The sequence below is a fragment of the Bufo bufo genome, chromosome 10, assembly GCF_905171765.1.
Source record: "Bufo bufo chromosome 10, aBufBuf1.1, whole genome shotgun sequence".
NCBI lineage: Eukaryota > Metazoa > Chordata > Amphibia > Anura > Bufonidae > Bufo > Bufo bufo.
Genome location: NC_053398.1, coordinates 128,617,504 through 128,633,791, shown reverse-complemented (window position 1 = coordinate 128,633,791; position 16,288 = coordinate 128,617,504). Strand labels below are relative to the sequence as shown.

The 16,288-nt window shown below is 46.4% G+C and overlaps 1 protein-coding gene across 1 annotated transcript in view; it reads right to left on the bottom strand.

Moving 5' to 3' along the window:
- Positions 1-6,893, bottom strand: part of CDH15 (cadherin 15) — a 36,035-nt gene extending 29,142 nt beyond the window's left edge. The window contains exon 1 of the mRNA XM_040410841.1: positions 6,771-6,893. Coding sequence (XP_040266775.1) covers positions 6,771-6,824 — 54 coding nt within the window. The 5' untranslated portion in view covers positions 6,825-6,893. The remainder of the gene's footprint in view (positions 1-6,770) is intronic.
- Between the last annotated feature and the right edge of the window lie 9,395 nt (positions 6,894-16,288).

Below are 16,288 nucleotides of genomic sequence, written 5' to 3'. Positions count from 1 at the left end.
AAATCTTTAAAAAAAAAACGGAAACTTGCCCGATCCTTCAACTGTCCGGGGAGTCAGCGGCCCCCACTGAAATAGACAAATTCAGCAGATAATAATCAGATGTGTAAGGGGGCCTTAAAGGGGTTTTCCGAGATCTTTTTACTGATGACCTATCCTCTGGATAGGTCATCAGTATCTGATCGGTGGGGGTCCGACACCCGGGACCCCTGCCGATCAGCTGTTTGAGAGGCATTGGTCCCGCTGTAGCGCCACAGTCTTCTCCTTTCCTTCCAAGCCCAGTGCTGTACATTCTATAGCGGCTATGCTTGGTATGGCAGCTCAGCTGCGCCTGGGCCATGTGACCGATGAACATGACGTCACTGGTCTAGGAAAAACTGTGAGAAAGCTGCAGAGCTACTGCGAACGCTGCAGTCTTCTGAAATAGCTGAACTGTGGAAGTCCTGGGTGTCGGACCACCACCGGTCAGATATTGATGACCTATCCAGAGGATAGGTCACCAGTTAAAATATCCTGCAAGATCACTTTATTAAGGCCTTCCATGTATGAAGGAACCACAATGCAGACGTGAACAGAGTCTGCTTTGGGAAGTGTCTGTGCGGTGGTCCCTATCCTTAGGTTGTGTTCAGACAGCTGTATGTTTTATCAGGGCTGAGAAATAAGACGGTGGCCGCTACTAGCGCTAAGGGTGCAGTCCAACGAAATCTCCAACTCTGATCTGAGATCAGAATAGAACATGCTCTAAAGTTTATTTCCGTGGACCCATGATTCACATAAAAAAAGTTGAAGTGTGAATAAACCCTGTCGTTAGAATGGAGTCCGTGCAGACGTGAACAGAACGTGGACTGGGAATCGCCCATCCGAATGAAGCCTTATTTTCTTCTCATAATAATGTAACAGATCATCACCCAAGAAAACCGACAGGTTCTGGGGGAGCAGATCTCTCACCCACTTACACACTGGCTCTACCTTAGTGATAAGTAGCCGCCAGACACCTACAATGATGAAGAGGAGAACCAAAACGTTTTATACGTCTGGGGGAGGGACAGACTCCCTGAAGTATCTGTCATCAGAGCGAAGAAAAGACCAAGATAATATGGACGGCTGGATATCTGTAGTCACATATTTACTGTTAATGTCAGTACTAAGAATGTGAATGGACCAAGTGTCCTGAACCTTCGAGATTAGGATCATATTTACTGTATACGCTACGGCCATCATATTGTCCTAAAAGAGCCCTGATCCTGACACATCTGCGTACTGTCCGTCACGGTGCCATCGAGACGTAAAGATGAAGGCCAAGGGGCTTTGATCTTCCAAGGGGCACATACTCCACATTGTCAGACAATGCTGGGAAATGCCAAATATGCATTGTGTACAGATTGATTATATAGCTGAGAGACATGCTGATCAGCTTACTGACAGACAACAGAGAGCAACAGCTCGAGAAATCTTAGACCTTCTATGGTTTTCCTATTTCCCTAGAGGTGACCTGCAGGCCTGAGCCCTCAACTGACATACCAGCCCGGTCTGCGGTGATGCTCGGGGATGCACCATTTTCCACGGTCATGCAAATGGAGCCTAAGGTTCACACCTGAGCGTATTCGATAAGCGCTTTTTACAGGCGTTTTTATCGGGCGTTTTTAATGGGCGGAAACAAGCCCATTTAGGCTCGTTCCCGCTGAAGTCTTTGGGCGGGAACGCGCGACAATACACCCCAAAGAAGCTCCTGTACTTCTTGTAGGCGTAGGGCGTTTTACAGCGAGTTCGTACGCGCTGTAAAACGCTCAGGTGAGAACCATGCCCATAGGGAGCGTTTTACAGCGCGTAGGAACGCGCTGTAAAACGCTCAGGTGTGAACCTGGCCTAATAAATAGTTTATTGACCCTTTAAAGCCTATGAGTCCCTGCATAGACGATTACCCTTATTCACCATTGCTCAGGTGCTTATCTCTCTGCTACCTCTATGCGTCACGTGCAGGGGAACGTCTGGGACTGTTTCATATCCCATCTGTTGCTCATAAGCTCAGAATTCCCACCAGTTCCAGTCCCGTCTGTATTCTTGCAATGAATTCTTCTCCCTGCATTTTCTATAATGCGCCTTTAATCATGCGGAAAAAAAAAAAGCTGTGGCGTCATTTAATCATTACACTGGAAGTGGGCCCCGAGCACGTGCTGGGCCCTCGTCTGCTGATTGCATAATAATGAAGAGGCCTCATTAATCTCCGCAGACAGATAAAAGCCTGGTTGCATATGTTTCGGTTCACAGGCCACTGCGAGAGACACCAAAATTATCATAAAGATTCCCATTAATCAAACTGCTACCGCAAGGGGTGGAGAGAGGCATCACGAAGGTGTTATTTGTGCCTGCCTTGTCTCTTTAAGGGAAAATGATAATGACACGGGCTGAAGAATTATTATGGTGGACATCTGGACATATTCAGTGCAATGATGCAGCTATTCATCATGGGACATTAAGGCTAGGTCTACAAGATGACATGTGTCGCGCGACAGATAGGGCACAACTACACTGCACCATTGTGTCGCACCAATGTCGCGCGACAATTTATACAATGATAGTCTATGGTGTCGTACTGCGACTGCAACAGTCGCAGAAAAATCCATCTCGTCACCATAGACTATCATTATAAAAATTGTCGATCGACAAATGTCGTCGGGTAGACCTAGCCTAAGGGTATGTTCACGCGTAGCGATACGCTGACAATTTTCTGTTGTGGATTTGCACGCGGCATATTATTGTACGAGCAAAGTGGATAAGATTTTACAAAAAATATCATCTGCATGCTGTGGAAAAGATTTGTAAAAATCCACACATGAGGTATGGACTCTGGCGTGGACAGGGTATGTACACTATGACTTTGCCAGCAAAATGCGCGCTATTTGGTGCAGATTTTGCAGTTGCTGCATTGCAGCAGATGTCCTGCGGAAAATCTGCAGCAGACGCACCCTAACATGCACCTGCATACTAGGTGTGAATTCACATGGGACACATTGGCTGCAGGGTTTTCTAGCAGATTTGCACTGAAAAAGAAAAGCAATACAGTATGGGAATGCAGCAGCGGGCAATGACAGGCTGCAGTGGTCATACATGCAGACACGCTGCTGCAGGAGGCCAGAATACAGAGACCCAACGGAGGACCAGGCAAGTGTCAGCACAGGAAAGTCAGGGCATTGCTGAGTATACAAGTTTTAAAAAAAAAAATAATAATAATTAAAAATGCTTTTTTTGCAACAGGAAAATCTGCAAAATTTGGTTCTGGTTTGCAGTTACAGATTTCTTCTGATATTTTTCACAGTAAATCTGTTACATGCGAACTTACCCTGCTATATACAGTATATCGCAAGATGTCAATAATCAGGAATGGATGCCTTCTCGTGTCCACCCAGAGGCTAAAAACCTGCCCCTAGCACAGGTGCACACCCCATTACAAGAGCTCTGAGCCAGAGCAAATTTAAAAAAATTATAGTAAATCCATTCAGTGACTGCAAGCAGAGATCTTGAAAATGGTAAGATTTGAAACAAAACATATATATTTCTATATACAGAAAACTGAAAAAAATAAATTAAGGGGAACCCCATTAATTTGGTTACATTTAGATAAATTTCATTAAAATACATTTTCCAGCTAGTTAAAAAGGGGGAATTCCACAAGTTGGACCACTAATGGATATTGAGTACTGTGGCTCCCTTTTTGGGCAACTGGAAGAGGTCCTAGCTCCCGGTCCCTTTCTACATCATCTTCTGACATTGCAGATGATGTGGAGGAGGATTTCCCCCGGTGCATTACAATGAATGCAGTGCTGTGGTACACATTTACAGCAAATGCAGACTACTGTACCTCTGTATGCCTTTACATCCTGACCACGGTTTTCTCCCATATTAATTGTATTCTGTTCCACTGGATGGAGAATTATGGAGGCATTAGTAAAGCAATGCTAATAAGGGAGAGCACTTCTGTAATACAGCACTGCACAGAGGCACACAAAGTGTCTATGGGAATCTATGAGACCTTCTTAGGGCTAATGCACACGTGTGCCAGCCGTGCCCATATGGCGGCCCACAATTCACTTGAATGGGTCACAATCCGGAAGATACGAAGCGGAGGGACGGAGCAGAAGGCGACGGAAACACTACGGAGCACTTCCAAGGCGTTTTCGTCTGTGCCTGCGTGCCGGCAAAAAAAATAGAACATGCTGGTTTTTTTTTGCAGTGCGAAGTGATCACGGATCCATTTAAGTGAATGGGTCTGCATGTGCCAGCTCAGGCAACACGGCGGCACACCCTTATCGTGCTTGAACCTGTTGGCATAGTGTCTAGTATCCCCATTAAAGGGGTTATCCCATGAGTAATGTAAAAAATAAAATCAGACATCATATAGAACAGGATGATCTCTTTCTACCTGTACTTCACATGGATCTTGAGCTCCCCCTATTCATTGCTCCTACTGCTCTGCTAGATTTAGTTCAAGCTGGTTGCATAGAGGGGGGGGGTCCTTTCTGCTGCAGCTGGTTGCGGTTGAAAGATGGAATTGAGCACGTGCGGGTCCGCATTTCCAAGCCGGGCCGTGTGGCCCCATAGAACGAAATTGCGGACGTGTGAATGGAGCCTAAAAAGTATTCAGATCTAGGTGCTGGGTTAAAAACTTTAGAATATTTTCCGTGGGACACCCCCTTATTGAGCACAGTTAGAGAACAGAATATAGTGCCATCTCCCAGTGTGCTGGTCCTGTGTACTGGGAAGTCTAGGTGTATGCCATATTTTCACCTATGAGGGAGAGTTCTCCCCTTTAAAAACAGGGTGACAACCACCTATAGGTAGAAGGGCACATTAATTTTGTGTTCAATGTCCTTTTTAATACCTGAATAAAAAGGCTACTTTCACACTAGCGTTAATATTTTTCGGTATTGAGATCCATCATAGGGTTTTAATACCGGAAAAAAAAGCTTCCCTGTTGTCCCCATTGTCAATGGAGACAAAACGTAACTGAGCAGAACGGAGTGCCCCAAAATGCATTGCATGCCGTTCTCGTACCGGAGAGCAAATCTGACACAATAGAAAACGGATCCGTCCCCCGTTGACTTTCAATGGAGTTCATGACGGATCCGTCTTGGCTATGTTAAAGATAATACAAACTGATAGGTTCATAACGGATGCATGCGGTTGTATTATCAGAACGGAAGCGCAGGATCCAGCAAAAATGCCAGTGTGAAAGTAGCCCATAAAGTATTTTTGGAAAGACACCGCTAGGTTAGAACAGCGCTTAGAAGGAGACTCCAGGAACACGTTCTGCAACAACAATGTATTAACAAAGTATAAAGTCTGGCATCGCCTACAACTGGATTTGAGAAAGCAATGGATGCTATATGGTCAAATGCATTTATTATATGATTTTACACAGGGATGACCAACCTGCGGCCCTCCAGCTGTTGCAAAACTACAACTCCCAACAGGCCCCGATAGCTGTAGGCTGTCCAGGCACGCTGGGAGTTTAGTTTTGCAACAGCTGGAGGGCCGAAAGTTGGGCATCCCTGATCTAACACTTGAAGGAGTATTCCCATCTGAGACATTGAGGGCATATCGCTAGGATATGTCCACATTGTCTGATAGGTGCGGGTCCCACCCCTATATCAAGAATAGAAGGTGGTGGCTGGAGAACCCCAAGCGCAGTGAACGGGAGCGCACCGAGCTTATGGGGCTACCGCTCCCATTCATTTCGATGGGGCCGTCTAAAATAGCAGAGTGCATCCTCCACCACTTTCAGGGCTCCGTTCTCAGTGTAGGTGCGGGTCCCAACACCTATCAGACAATGGGGGTATATCCTAGCAATATGCCCCCATTGTCTAAGATGGAAATGCAGCACATTCAATGGTTGACCTCTTATAATCTTAATCATGGTGAAAAAATCTATGTCCAGCGCTCTGAGGGTCATATGGCGGATCCCATAAGTAAGACCTCATGCACATAACCATTTTTCAGCATTTTGTGCAGATAGCCCGCTGACCCATTCATTTCTATGGGACCATACACATCAGTATTTTTTGGAGGATCCGTGTGGCCATTCCACCGATGATAGAACATGTCCTATTCTGGTCTGCGTCTGAGGACGAGATCAGTCCTTTCTATTGATGCGAGTGAGAAAAAGGCGGAATAGAAACAGAAGGTATCCGGATTTTGAGGACGGAAATACGGACATGTTCATGAAGCCTAACCACAACACTGATCCATGTGCACCCACCCAGGCTGCCATTCATGGGTGTCAAAAGTGCTGTACCCATTCACAAACATGTAACTCTATTTACGCCTATGTAACCAGCCCCTCATTTACGGCGCTCCCCCCGTGCCTGCCATTACTACAGCCTACTTTTTCCATCAGAGAAAACATATCCCCATAACTACATATTGTTCAATGGGGTCATGATGAAAGCCATATGCTTAGCCATTTAAAGGGGAACTCCAACCAAAATTGTTTCTGCCATTTCCTTCAATGGAATATGTCAGAGGATGACAAGGTTGGGCGTCCGTGCCCTTGGACACTACTAATGCCTGAAACAGAGCAGCGTCATGTCCTCCAAAGAGCGCCCAAACCTCGAGTACAGCTTCCAGATTTCCATCACTTCAGCGAGGGTCTGACATCGTCAGAACAATATGACAGTACTTAAATTGAGCATTATTCAAGGCTTTCCTCAAATCCCTGTGAATATGGACAGAAATCCTATTACTGCACAGGGTGTTTGTCGGAGCAGATCTCTTACCTGCCGGCAGGCGGACAGCAGGCAGCACATGGCCAGGAGGATCCCTCTTTGCATCCTGCTTGGAATGAAGTTGTCTCTGTGGGAAAAGGACGAGGGTCTGTGTGTGCCTGGCTGTGTCACCGATTCCCTTTCCCGATGTGACTGACAGCACAAGTGTTGCGAGTTGTAACTTTACTCCACTCTGTGGGGTGGGAGGGGGAATCACTGGGGTGCCGGGGGTGTACGCTGTGTGTCTGTACAGGGGGGGAATGGGGTCTGCAGCTGTGCCCATTACAGACTCTGCTCTGTTCAAGGTCACTTCCCGGCTCCTGGACCCCTGTATATTTGGGGAGACACCCACAAGAGGGAAATGTATGTGCAATGCTATAAATGCCACCTGTCTGTAGATCAACAGTATCACTATGGCAGGGCGGCGTGACAAACCAAGGGTTAAAGGGGTTCTAGGAGAAACAGCGGGGGCAGATATTCCAAAATCCAACAAACCCTCATAATAATGTATCGGCGTAATAAAAGTGAATTTTGACAAATCTTTGTGGCTGATGAGAGGTCCCCACTTTCCGACCTGTTGCCTTCTTGCGCCAAAGCGCAACGAATGATCACGCTGCACACATTAGGTGCGTGCTTTCAGCTTCACTTGCAAGGCTATTACGTGCACCCCTAGTGATATGTGTGCTCGGCCGCTGTGGATACCGCTGATGAGAATACCTGATCTCCAGTCTCTGGTCAGTCAACTCCATTACACTAATTAAGAGCGGACCTAAGAGATCTGCATGATCCCCCATGTCTGTTTTAAGTCCAGACAAAAAAAATCAACCAGTCCTTGAAACATCACCAAACTTCCTTTCTGGTGTTGCAGTTCTGTCTGTGTCTGGGAAAGATGGGTGACATCGAAGGCAGTCATCAAAACAGCTTCTGCAGGGCTACGGTCTAGATAAGCCGCAGAGCGCAGTGCGTCAGGGTCCAGGTGACCGTCCTTTTGGCCTTGGTGGGGGGGGGGGGGTATGTGTCAGCAGACTGCGCTTTCCTATACAGAGAACCAAAACACAGGTATACGCTTTACGTTTTAAGGCTCCATTCACACGTCCGCAAATGGGTCCGCATCCGTTCCGCAATTTTGCGGAACGGGTGAGGACCCATTCATTGTCTATGGGGACGGAATGGATGCGGACAGCGCACAGTGTGCTGTCCACATCCGCATTTGCTGAGCGCGGCCCCGATCTTCAGGTCCGCAGCTCCGCAAAAGATAGAACATGTCCTATTCTTGTCCGCAGCTTGCGGACAAGAATAGGCATTTCTTTTGGGGGTGCCGGGCGGGTGTGTTGCGGATCCGCAATTTGCGGGTCCGCAACACACCACGGACGTGTGAATGGAGCCTAAAGGGCATCTGTCAGCAGTTTTGTACCTATGACACTGGCTGACCTGTTACATGTGCGCTTGGCAGCTGAAGAGATCTGTGTTGGTCCCATGTTAATATGTGCCCACATGGCTGAGAAACATGATGTTTTAATATATGCAAATGAGCCTCTAGGAGCAACGGGGGCGTTGCCGTTACACCTAGAGGCATTTTTATTATTTTTTTGTAGCGTATGTGAAACCATTCACTTCAATGGGGCCGCAAAAAAACGGAAATTACTCCATGTGCATTCCGTGTCTGTATGTCCACATGTCCGTTCCGCAAAATTATAGAATATGTCCTATTATTGTCGGCATTACAGACAAGCAGGGACGTACATAGAAGTCATTGGGCCCCATAGCAGGAATCTGAATTGGGCCCCCTTGGTCCTTTCCAAGCCTCGCTGACTGCCCATCCTTGGTCCCTCCTACCTTCTACCCCAGGCCCTCCACTCCCTCACCCATGAGCTGTAGGTACACTGGTGCTACATTACACATTACCACCGTTTAACCTGGGGGGTGCTTATGAAACAACATGTACACAAGGGGTGACATTAGTCGGTATAATGTACTATATAGCACTACCGTCCAAGCCCGCGTTCACATTACTGTTAGTTTTCCGTTCTTCTGATCAGTCAGAAGAAGAAAAAAAATAAGCAATAAAACAGATCCTGTATTTTAAGTATCCGTTATGCTCATTTATGCACATTTTGCATCCATTTTAGCCATTTTCATCTGAGATACGTTATTTTAGACGGTAAGAAAAAAAATACTTTATGTAAAACTTTTTTTTACATAAAAAAAAACAGATATTAGACAGAATTGGCTAAAGAGGATGCAAAATGTGCGTAACCGAGCATAAGGGATGCTTAAAATACAGGATCTATTTATCTCTTCTTCTGACGGATCAGAAGAACGGAAAACGGAACAGTGATGTGAACCCGGCCTAAGGCTTTATTCATATCTCCGGTGACTGTATCCGGCAGAGAACATCCTGCCAGAGCTCACTGGATTCAGCATTGCTAGATTCTGACGTTCACCAGGGATGCCCAACCAGCACCCTCCAGCTGTTGCAAAACTACAACTCCCAGCATGCCTGGACAACCTAAAGCTATTAGGGCATGCTGGGAGTTGTAGTTTTGCAACAGCTGGAGGGCTGCAGGTTGAGCTTTCCTGCCATAGACTATGGCAGACTACCAGCAGGCTTTCGGTCTGACAAAAACTTCTACTGGTGAAGGGCAGAAACCAGCAGTGGTGGATTAGTGAACTCTGGCAGGATGTCCTCTACCACAGGGATCAGCAACCTCCGGCACTCCAGCTGTTGTGAAACTACAACTCCGAGCATGCTCCATTCACTTCAATGGGAGTTCTGAGAACAGCCAAGCAAGTGTGCATGGTGGGAGTTGCAGTTTCATCACATCTGGAGTGCCGAAGGTTGCTGACCCCTGCTCTACCAGAAGCCGGTCACAAGAGATGTGAACGAAGACTAATACGGCATCGATCAGATGGCTTTATTTTGTCCGCGTTCAGAGCTGAGCCCCGACATATCCCCTTCTTCCCCCACTCAGCCCCTGTGACATGAGCATCGGAGCATTTCCCTTGCCCTGCGTTGAATCTGGAGATTCGGTGACGTCACGGGATCTGCAGAAAAAGCCCTTGCCCTGCGCTGAATTGCACTGGAGCATAAAATGTCAGAGTGGCTGATAGGGGGAAGAAGGGGATATGACAACCTCTCTAACAGTCACAGTCATAGTGTGTACTTGTATTTTCAAGTTTGGGGTACAAGGTTCGGGTTCGGCTTATCTAAGAATTCCGTTATGGATTCTGCTACCATGGACCATAATAGAATTCTATGACGGCATAGCATGGTCAGCATAGAATTCTATTATGACGGAAAGCCTCTTACAGGGCTCCGTGGTGGATGCCGTCATAGAATTCCGTTGTGGTCCGTGGTACCGGAATCCATAACGGGATTCTTAGAAAACCCAAACCTTGTACGCTGAACTTTAAACACAAGTTCGCTCAACACTGCTCATAACACATCAACTAAATGTGAGAACTCATCAAGTGTGTGTTAACTCTGCTACGTGTGTGTGTGTGTGTATATATATATATATATATACATACACACATTTATACTGTACATATAATACACACACACATATACATTTACTCATTCACATATATACAGGTACATTAGACAATTACACACACATATAGCACATACATATGTACAGAATATAGTACACTACATAAGTACATACATGTAAACACACATATTACACTGGCACACAATTACCTTCTGAACAGGTCTCCAGGGTAAACAGTCAGGATTGATGGGAGGTCGTCTTCTCCTCAGCAGGCTCTCTTCCCTCCTTCCTCTGTCCCGACTGCTGCACATGGATTACATAACAGCAGAGGAGGACTCTGTGCCAGCACAGGGAAGAGGAGCAGAGTGGGGGAGGGGAGCACTGGGGAGGCTTCTGATGGCAGCAGCACATCCTGCTGTAGTTTCTGAAAAACAGACCTCTCCTCAGCAGTGCAGCCCCTGAGGACACGTGCAGGCTGCTGCTAGAGGCATCTCCTCATGGTAGGATCGGGGCCTTGCTGGGGGGAGGGGGGAAGCCAGAGCACAGCCTGCTGAGGGGAGCTGGAAGGCGGAGCCAGAGGCCCTGGCAAGTGCTCTAGAGCACACAACAATCACACATAGGAAACACGCAAAGCACACACCAATACATGTATGTCTAACCCTATTAAGTGTAGCACACTTAAAGTGGTTGTCTCACTTCAACAAATGACTTTTGTCATGTAGAGAAAGTTAATAGAAGGCACTTACTAATGTATTGTGATTGTCCATGTTGGCTCCTTTCCATCACATTACACACAGCACGTATCCGTGGTTTTGACCACTCTGCAATCCAGCAGCGGTGGCCGTGCTTGCACACTATAGGTAAAGGTGTTGGCCTATGCGGACTTCCAGCCTTTTCCTATAGTGTGTAAGCACGGCCACCACTGCTGGATTACACCGTGGTCGTAACCACGGATATGTTCTGTGTCTAATGTGATGGAAAGGAGGCAATATGGACAATCACAATACATTAGTAAGTGCCTTGTATTAACTGCACGATAAATGCCATTTACTGAAGTGAGACAAACCCTTTAACCCCTTCATGCATAAATGTCTGGCATTAAATTGATCAAATCCTAACTTCCTCAGATTGTACATAATCTACAGTATACTTAAAAGGGTTGTCCTACCATACTGACCTATTGCCTATCTACAGGATAGGTGATAAATATCAGATTGCTGGGGTCTGACTGCTGGAACACCCACTGACCATGAAAAAAGGGGTCCTGAGACATTCAATTACATTACCGCCAATCTATGTACACAAGGGTCTTAAGACCACGTTCCCTTGATCATGGGGGTCCCGGCAATCAGACCCCCATCAATCAGACACTTATCACCTGTCGTGTCATAGCTGTTGGACCTTTTCACATTCCCTATCCTTGAAGGTTTTCTTTGGGTGTAAATTTTTTTTATAAAATTCAAATTCAAAATCTAACCCAAAATATGTGTCAAACTAAAATAGAAAAGCTCGCCTGTTAAAGGACCTGTGTCTACTTTTCTAGTTATCCTCTATCCACGGGATCGGAGATAACTAAGTGATCTGTGGGGGTCTGAACACTGGATCCCTCACTGATCCCCCTTCTTGACTGAGTGGCAGGTCGAGCATATGCCCTGCCTCTCCAGGCCCCTATCCCAGCCCCCCCCCCTCCTTCCAGGTCTGCAACATAGAGATTGTCCATAGTAACGTTTCTGTTAAGGGTTCTGCATTATAGTTCGGATTCATATCCTGTCTCTTGGCTCCGTGTGTTTCTTCGATCGCGTCTTCTGCTGTTCACCGGTGTCACACACAATTAGACTCTCATCACATTCCCATGCACTCATCGTGTACTATTTCCGGCTAGCAGACCATCCACTATCTCCATTCCAATCCGGCCTAGCTGCCACCTTCGCTCGACATTTCTACTACAATCCCCATCTTCTCTAAACTACAGGCCCTGTCAGAGTCTCACTCTCTAACCTCCTCACCCTGCAGACACGTCTCCTGTTACCTATTGCCCTATTTAACCGAAAGGGTGTTAAGTAATATTGTAATGCGGTCATCCATGAGTTCCATATCTCCTCACATTTTATGATGGATCTTATCTACAAGTTCCTGCACCTTTGGGGGGTTTAAAGCAATCCAATAGTATGCGATAAGTTTCCTTGCCTGGTATAGAATACGTATAATAGCTACTTTCCTCCCTGGTGTCACGGGCAGCGTTTTCACACAACCCATAATACATATCAGTGCTGACGGATCTATTCTTATGCGGAACACTGTGGTCAATACTCCCACAACGTGTGTCCAGTAGCGTCTTAGCCGTGGACAGTTGCACATAAGGTGTATTAAATCAGCATTTGGTACCCCACATCTCGGACACAAGTCATCTTCTCGATATCCCATTTTCTTCATCGCTACCGGGGTTCTATATACTCTATGGAGCAAATATAATTGAGAGACCCTGTGAACCTCACTTACTGCCACCTCAGGGAAATCCTGTAACACTTCCTCCCACATCTGCTCGGTCAAGTCTGCACCGTCTAGCTTCCATTTCTCATATATCTGCATGGGATGTTTCTTATATTGCATTTCCATAAGATTTCTATAATGGAGTGAGATTATACCACTAGTGTCTCCATGCGTGGCAGCGAGGTCTATGATGGTGTGTTTCGACGCAGGTGTTATAGCAGCTGGTTTCTCTTGGGACTGTCTTGGGCATGTCTTACTTGCAGGTATAAATTCTAGAATGTCTTAGGTAGGCTAAATTCCTGTTGTGGCTGAGTAAATGCCTTGAGAGTACCATTAGCAAATAGTTGGGTGATACGTCTGAGCCCGTATACCTTCCATGCCTGCACATTTGACACTTTATCTAGTTCCCGATACATACGGTTAGGTCATATTGGGGTACGTTCTATATACCCTGTAATTCCAGCCAGTTCTCTAGCCTTCCACCATACTCCATGTATGGTGCGCAATAGCTGATATTGACTACCCCATGTATAGAAAGTTCCATCCTCCAGGGCTGACATTAGGCATTTGCCATCTAGGAGATGCCGTACAATCCGTCCAGTCGTGTTGACCTTATCCCCATCTCCCCATCCCCTAAGGTGTTGTAGTTGGGCCACCAAATAATATATCCATGGATCCGGTACCGTGAGTCCCCCCCCTGCGTTTTCCGCCTATGCAGCGTTGTGAGTTTTATACGCGGGATTCCCCTCTTCCAGATGAGATCCCTGAAGATTGCATTTACAGTGTATTTTATAGAAAAATTGGAGTGGTATCCAAATCAGGGCATTATGCAATACATAGAGAAGCTGGGGCATGAGAATCATTTTTAGTAGATTTGTGCGGCCGACTAGATTGAGGGACAATCTGGTCCAGGCCTGTACCTTGCGTCTGAATTTATCCAGCAAAGGGACAAGATTCAACTCCCCAAAGTCCTGGGTCCTGGCCGACACCTGAATTCCCAGGTATTTAAAAGTTGTGACTACCTGTAGCCCTGCAGTGGGGTTAACATCGCTGTTTGTACTATTAGACAATGGCATTAATACCGACTTTGTCCAGTTGATGAGCAAGCCAGACAGCTTACCAAAGTGGTATTATCAACATGGCCTCTGGATGAGAAGAAGCCCATTCATCCAAAAACAGTAGTAGATCATCTGCGTATAAGGCGACCTTTTTGGATAAGGACCCATATTGGAAGCCGCTTACTGCTGCTGCTGTTCTAAGCGCCTCCACCAGAGGTTCCACCGCAAATAGTAGGACAGCCCTATCTAGCCCCCCTGTGCAAGGGAAGGGGTTGAGAGTCTTCCATTCACCCGTATTCGGGCCGTGGGACAGGCACAGAATAGTTGTATCCATTTAATAAACTCGGGTCCAAAACCCATCTTTCCCATCACTGTCCACAGGTATCGCCATTCCACGCTGTCAAATGCTTTGGCCGCATCAAGGAATATTTACTTCTGTGGACATGTTCGGCATCAAGCCAGCCTTATCAATGTGAATAAGTGACGTTACTACTGAGTTTAAGCGATTTGCCAGTACTTTCGCTAATATTTTAACATCTACCTGAAGTAGGGATATGGGTCTATAGGACTCCGCTGCTAGGACGTCTTTACCTGGTTTAGGGAGCACCACCACTATGGCATCATTCATGGAGGTTGGTAATCCACCCTGCCTTTTGCCTCATTATAAACCTCTAGTAAATGGGGTAAAAGCATTGAGGAATAGGTTTTATATATCTCCACTGGCAATCCATCTCCCCGGGGCCTTATTATTAGACATACTACCCACCACCTCCTCCATAATAGGGGCATCTAGCATATTCCTCTGTTCTGTAGTAAGGGTAGGAAGTCTCAGCCGGTCGAGAAACTCCTGGGTCTCCGCTTCAGATGCAGAAGTTTTAGACTTGTACAGGGAGGAAGAAACAAGTGCATGATCTCAAGTACCTTTCCAGGAACTGTACAGAGTTCTCCTTCAGGGTTGCGGAGAGCAGCTATATAGGCTGATTGTTGCTGAGCCTTAGAAACCGTAGCCAGTAATCTATCCGCCCTTTCTCCTTCCTCATAATACGTCTGTTTCTGAAAGAAACGTTTATTTCTTGCGTTCAGTAGCAAGCGTTCATTCAGCCTCGTTGTGCTCCTCGCCATTCTTCCTCTTGTGCAATAGATGGGTTTACAATATGCCTGGCTTCAGCCCTCTCTACATCTAGTAGGAGGCCTTTTACTTTGGACCTAGTCTCGTTTCTTTTTTTGTTTACCTCTGCAATTAGTACCCCCCGTCGGAAAGCCTTCATAGTGTCCCAAACTATGAGCTGGGGTGCCAAGGGGAGATTATAAAGACCTCCTTCAGTTTGTCCCCTATACCCGCCACATCCACCAGCACATTAAGCCAGTATGGGTTAAATTTCCACACCATGTATCCCCGCAATAGAGGAGGAAGGAAGGTGGCCGTGACAAGCACAGGGGAATGGTCTGATATTCTATGGGGAAGATATTGTATGTCCTGAATTAGTTGTCCCATCGCGGTGTTGCCCAGTATTAAGTCTATCCTGGATAGTGACCCATAAGTACTAGAGTAGCAGGAGTACGGTTTTATCTGCGGGTTCCTCAACCTCCAATATTCCAGCAGGAGGGCCTCCTGCAATAATCTCCCAAATGGAGTAATTTCCCCAGGTGTTGGTTGGGTATTAGGACAGAATCTATCTAAAGCCGGGTAAATTACATTGTTAAAGTCCCTAAGTAATATTACCGGGATGTCTGGTGACTCAGCCAGAAAAGAAAGAACCCTCCTAATCACCAGTGATGGATATGGCGGCAGGATATAGATGCCTACTATAATACAGGGGATCGTAAATATTTTGCCTTGCAGACATATATATCGCCCCCCACATCTATCTTTTTAGATATACATTTAAATGCTATGTTATTATGGATAAGGACACTTACTCCTCCTTCATAAGCAGAGTAGGTGGCATGATAGCAGTGCCCTGCCTACTGGGGAGCGAGTAAGTGGGTCTGGTCCTCCATTGAATGTGTTTCTTGAAGGCAGCATATCAGAGGTTGGTATTGTTTCATACTATCCGTAATAGCCCTCCCTGTATTGGCTTCCTTTAACCCCCTCACATTCCAGCTGAAAAGCCTCAGCGAACTAGCCATATACATCCCATAGTAACATAAGTGAACCCCTCGTGTAACTCCACAGAGTCAGTGGCAGGTATACGCCGTGCTCTGGGGTTATAGCACGAACCCTTATTCTACTTCTCAAAACCTCATATCTTATAGTTGCAGTCCCCCGGGTTGTAAACCCATAATGTCCCTAAACCGTACCTCTAGAAAGGCAGGCCCCGACTAAGGCACCTGTAGGTCTGTGGGACCAAATAGTACCTGCTGGCACAGTCAGCTAAGACTGGTTAGCTAGCCCACCAGTAAGAGGGTGGCGCTCCTTATACAGATGTCAGCAAAACAGCATTAAATACAGAACAATGCTTATATATAACCACGATTTATGAAGCCG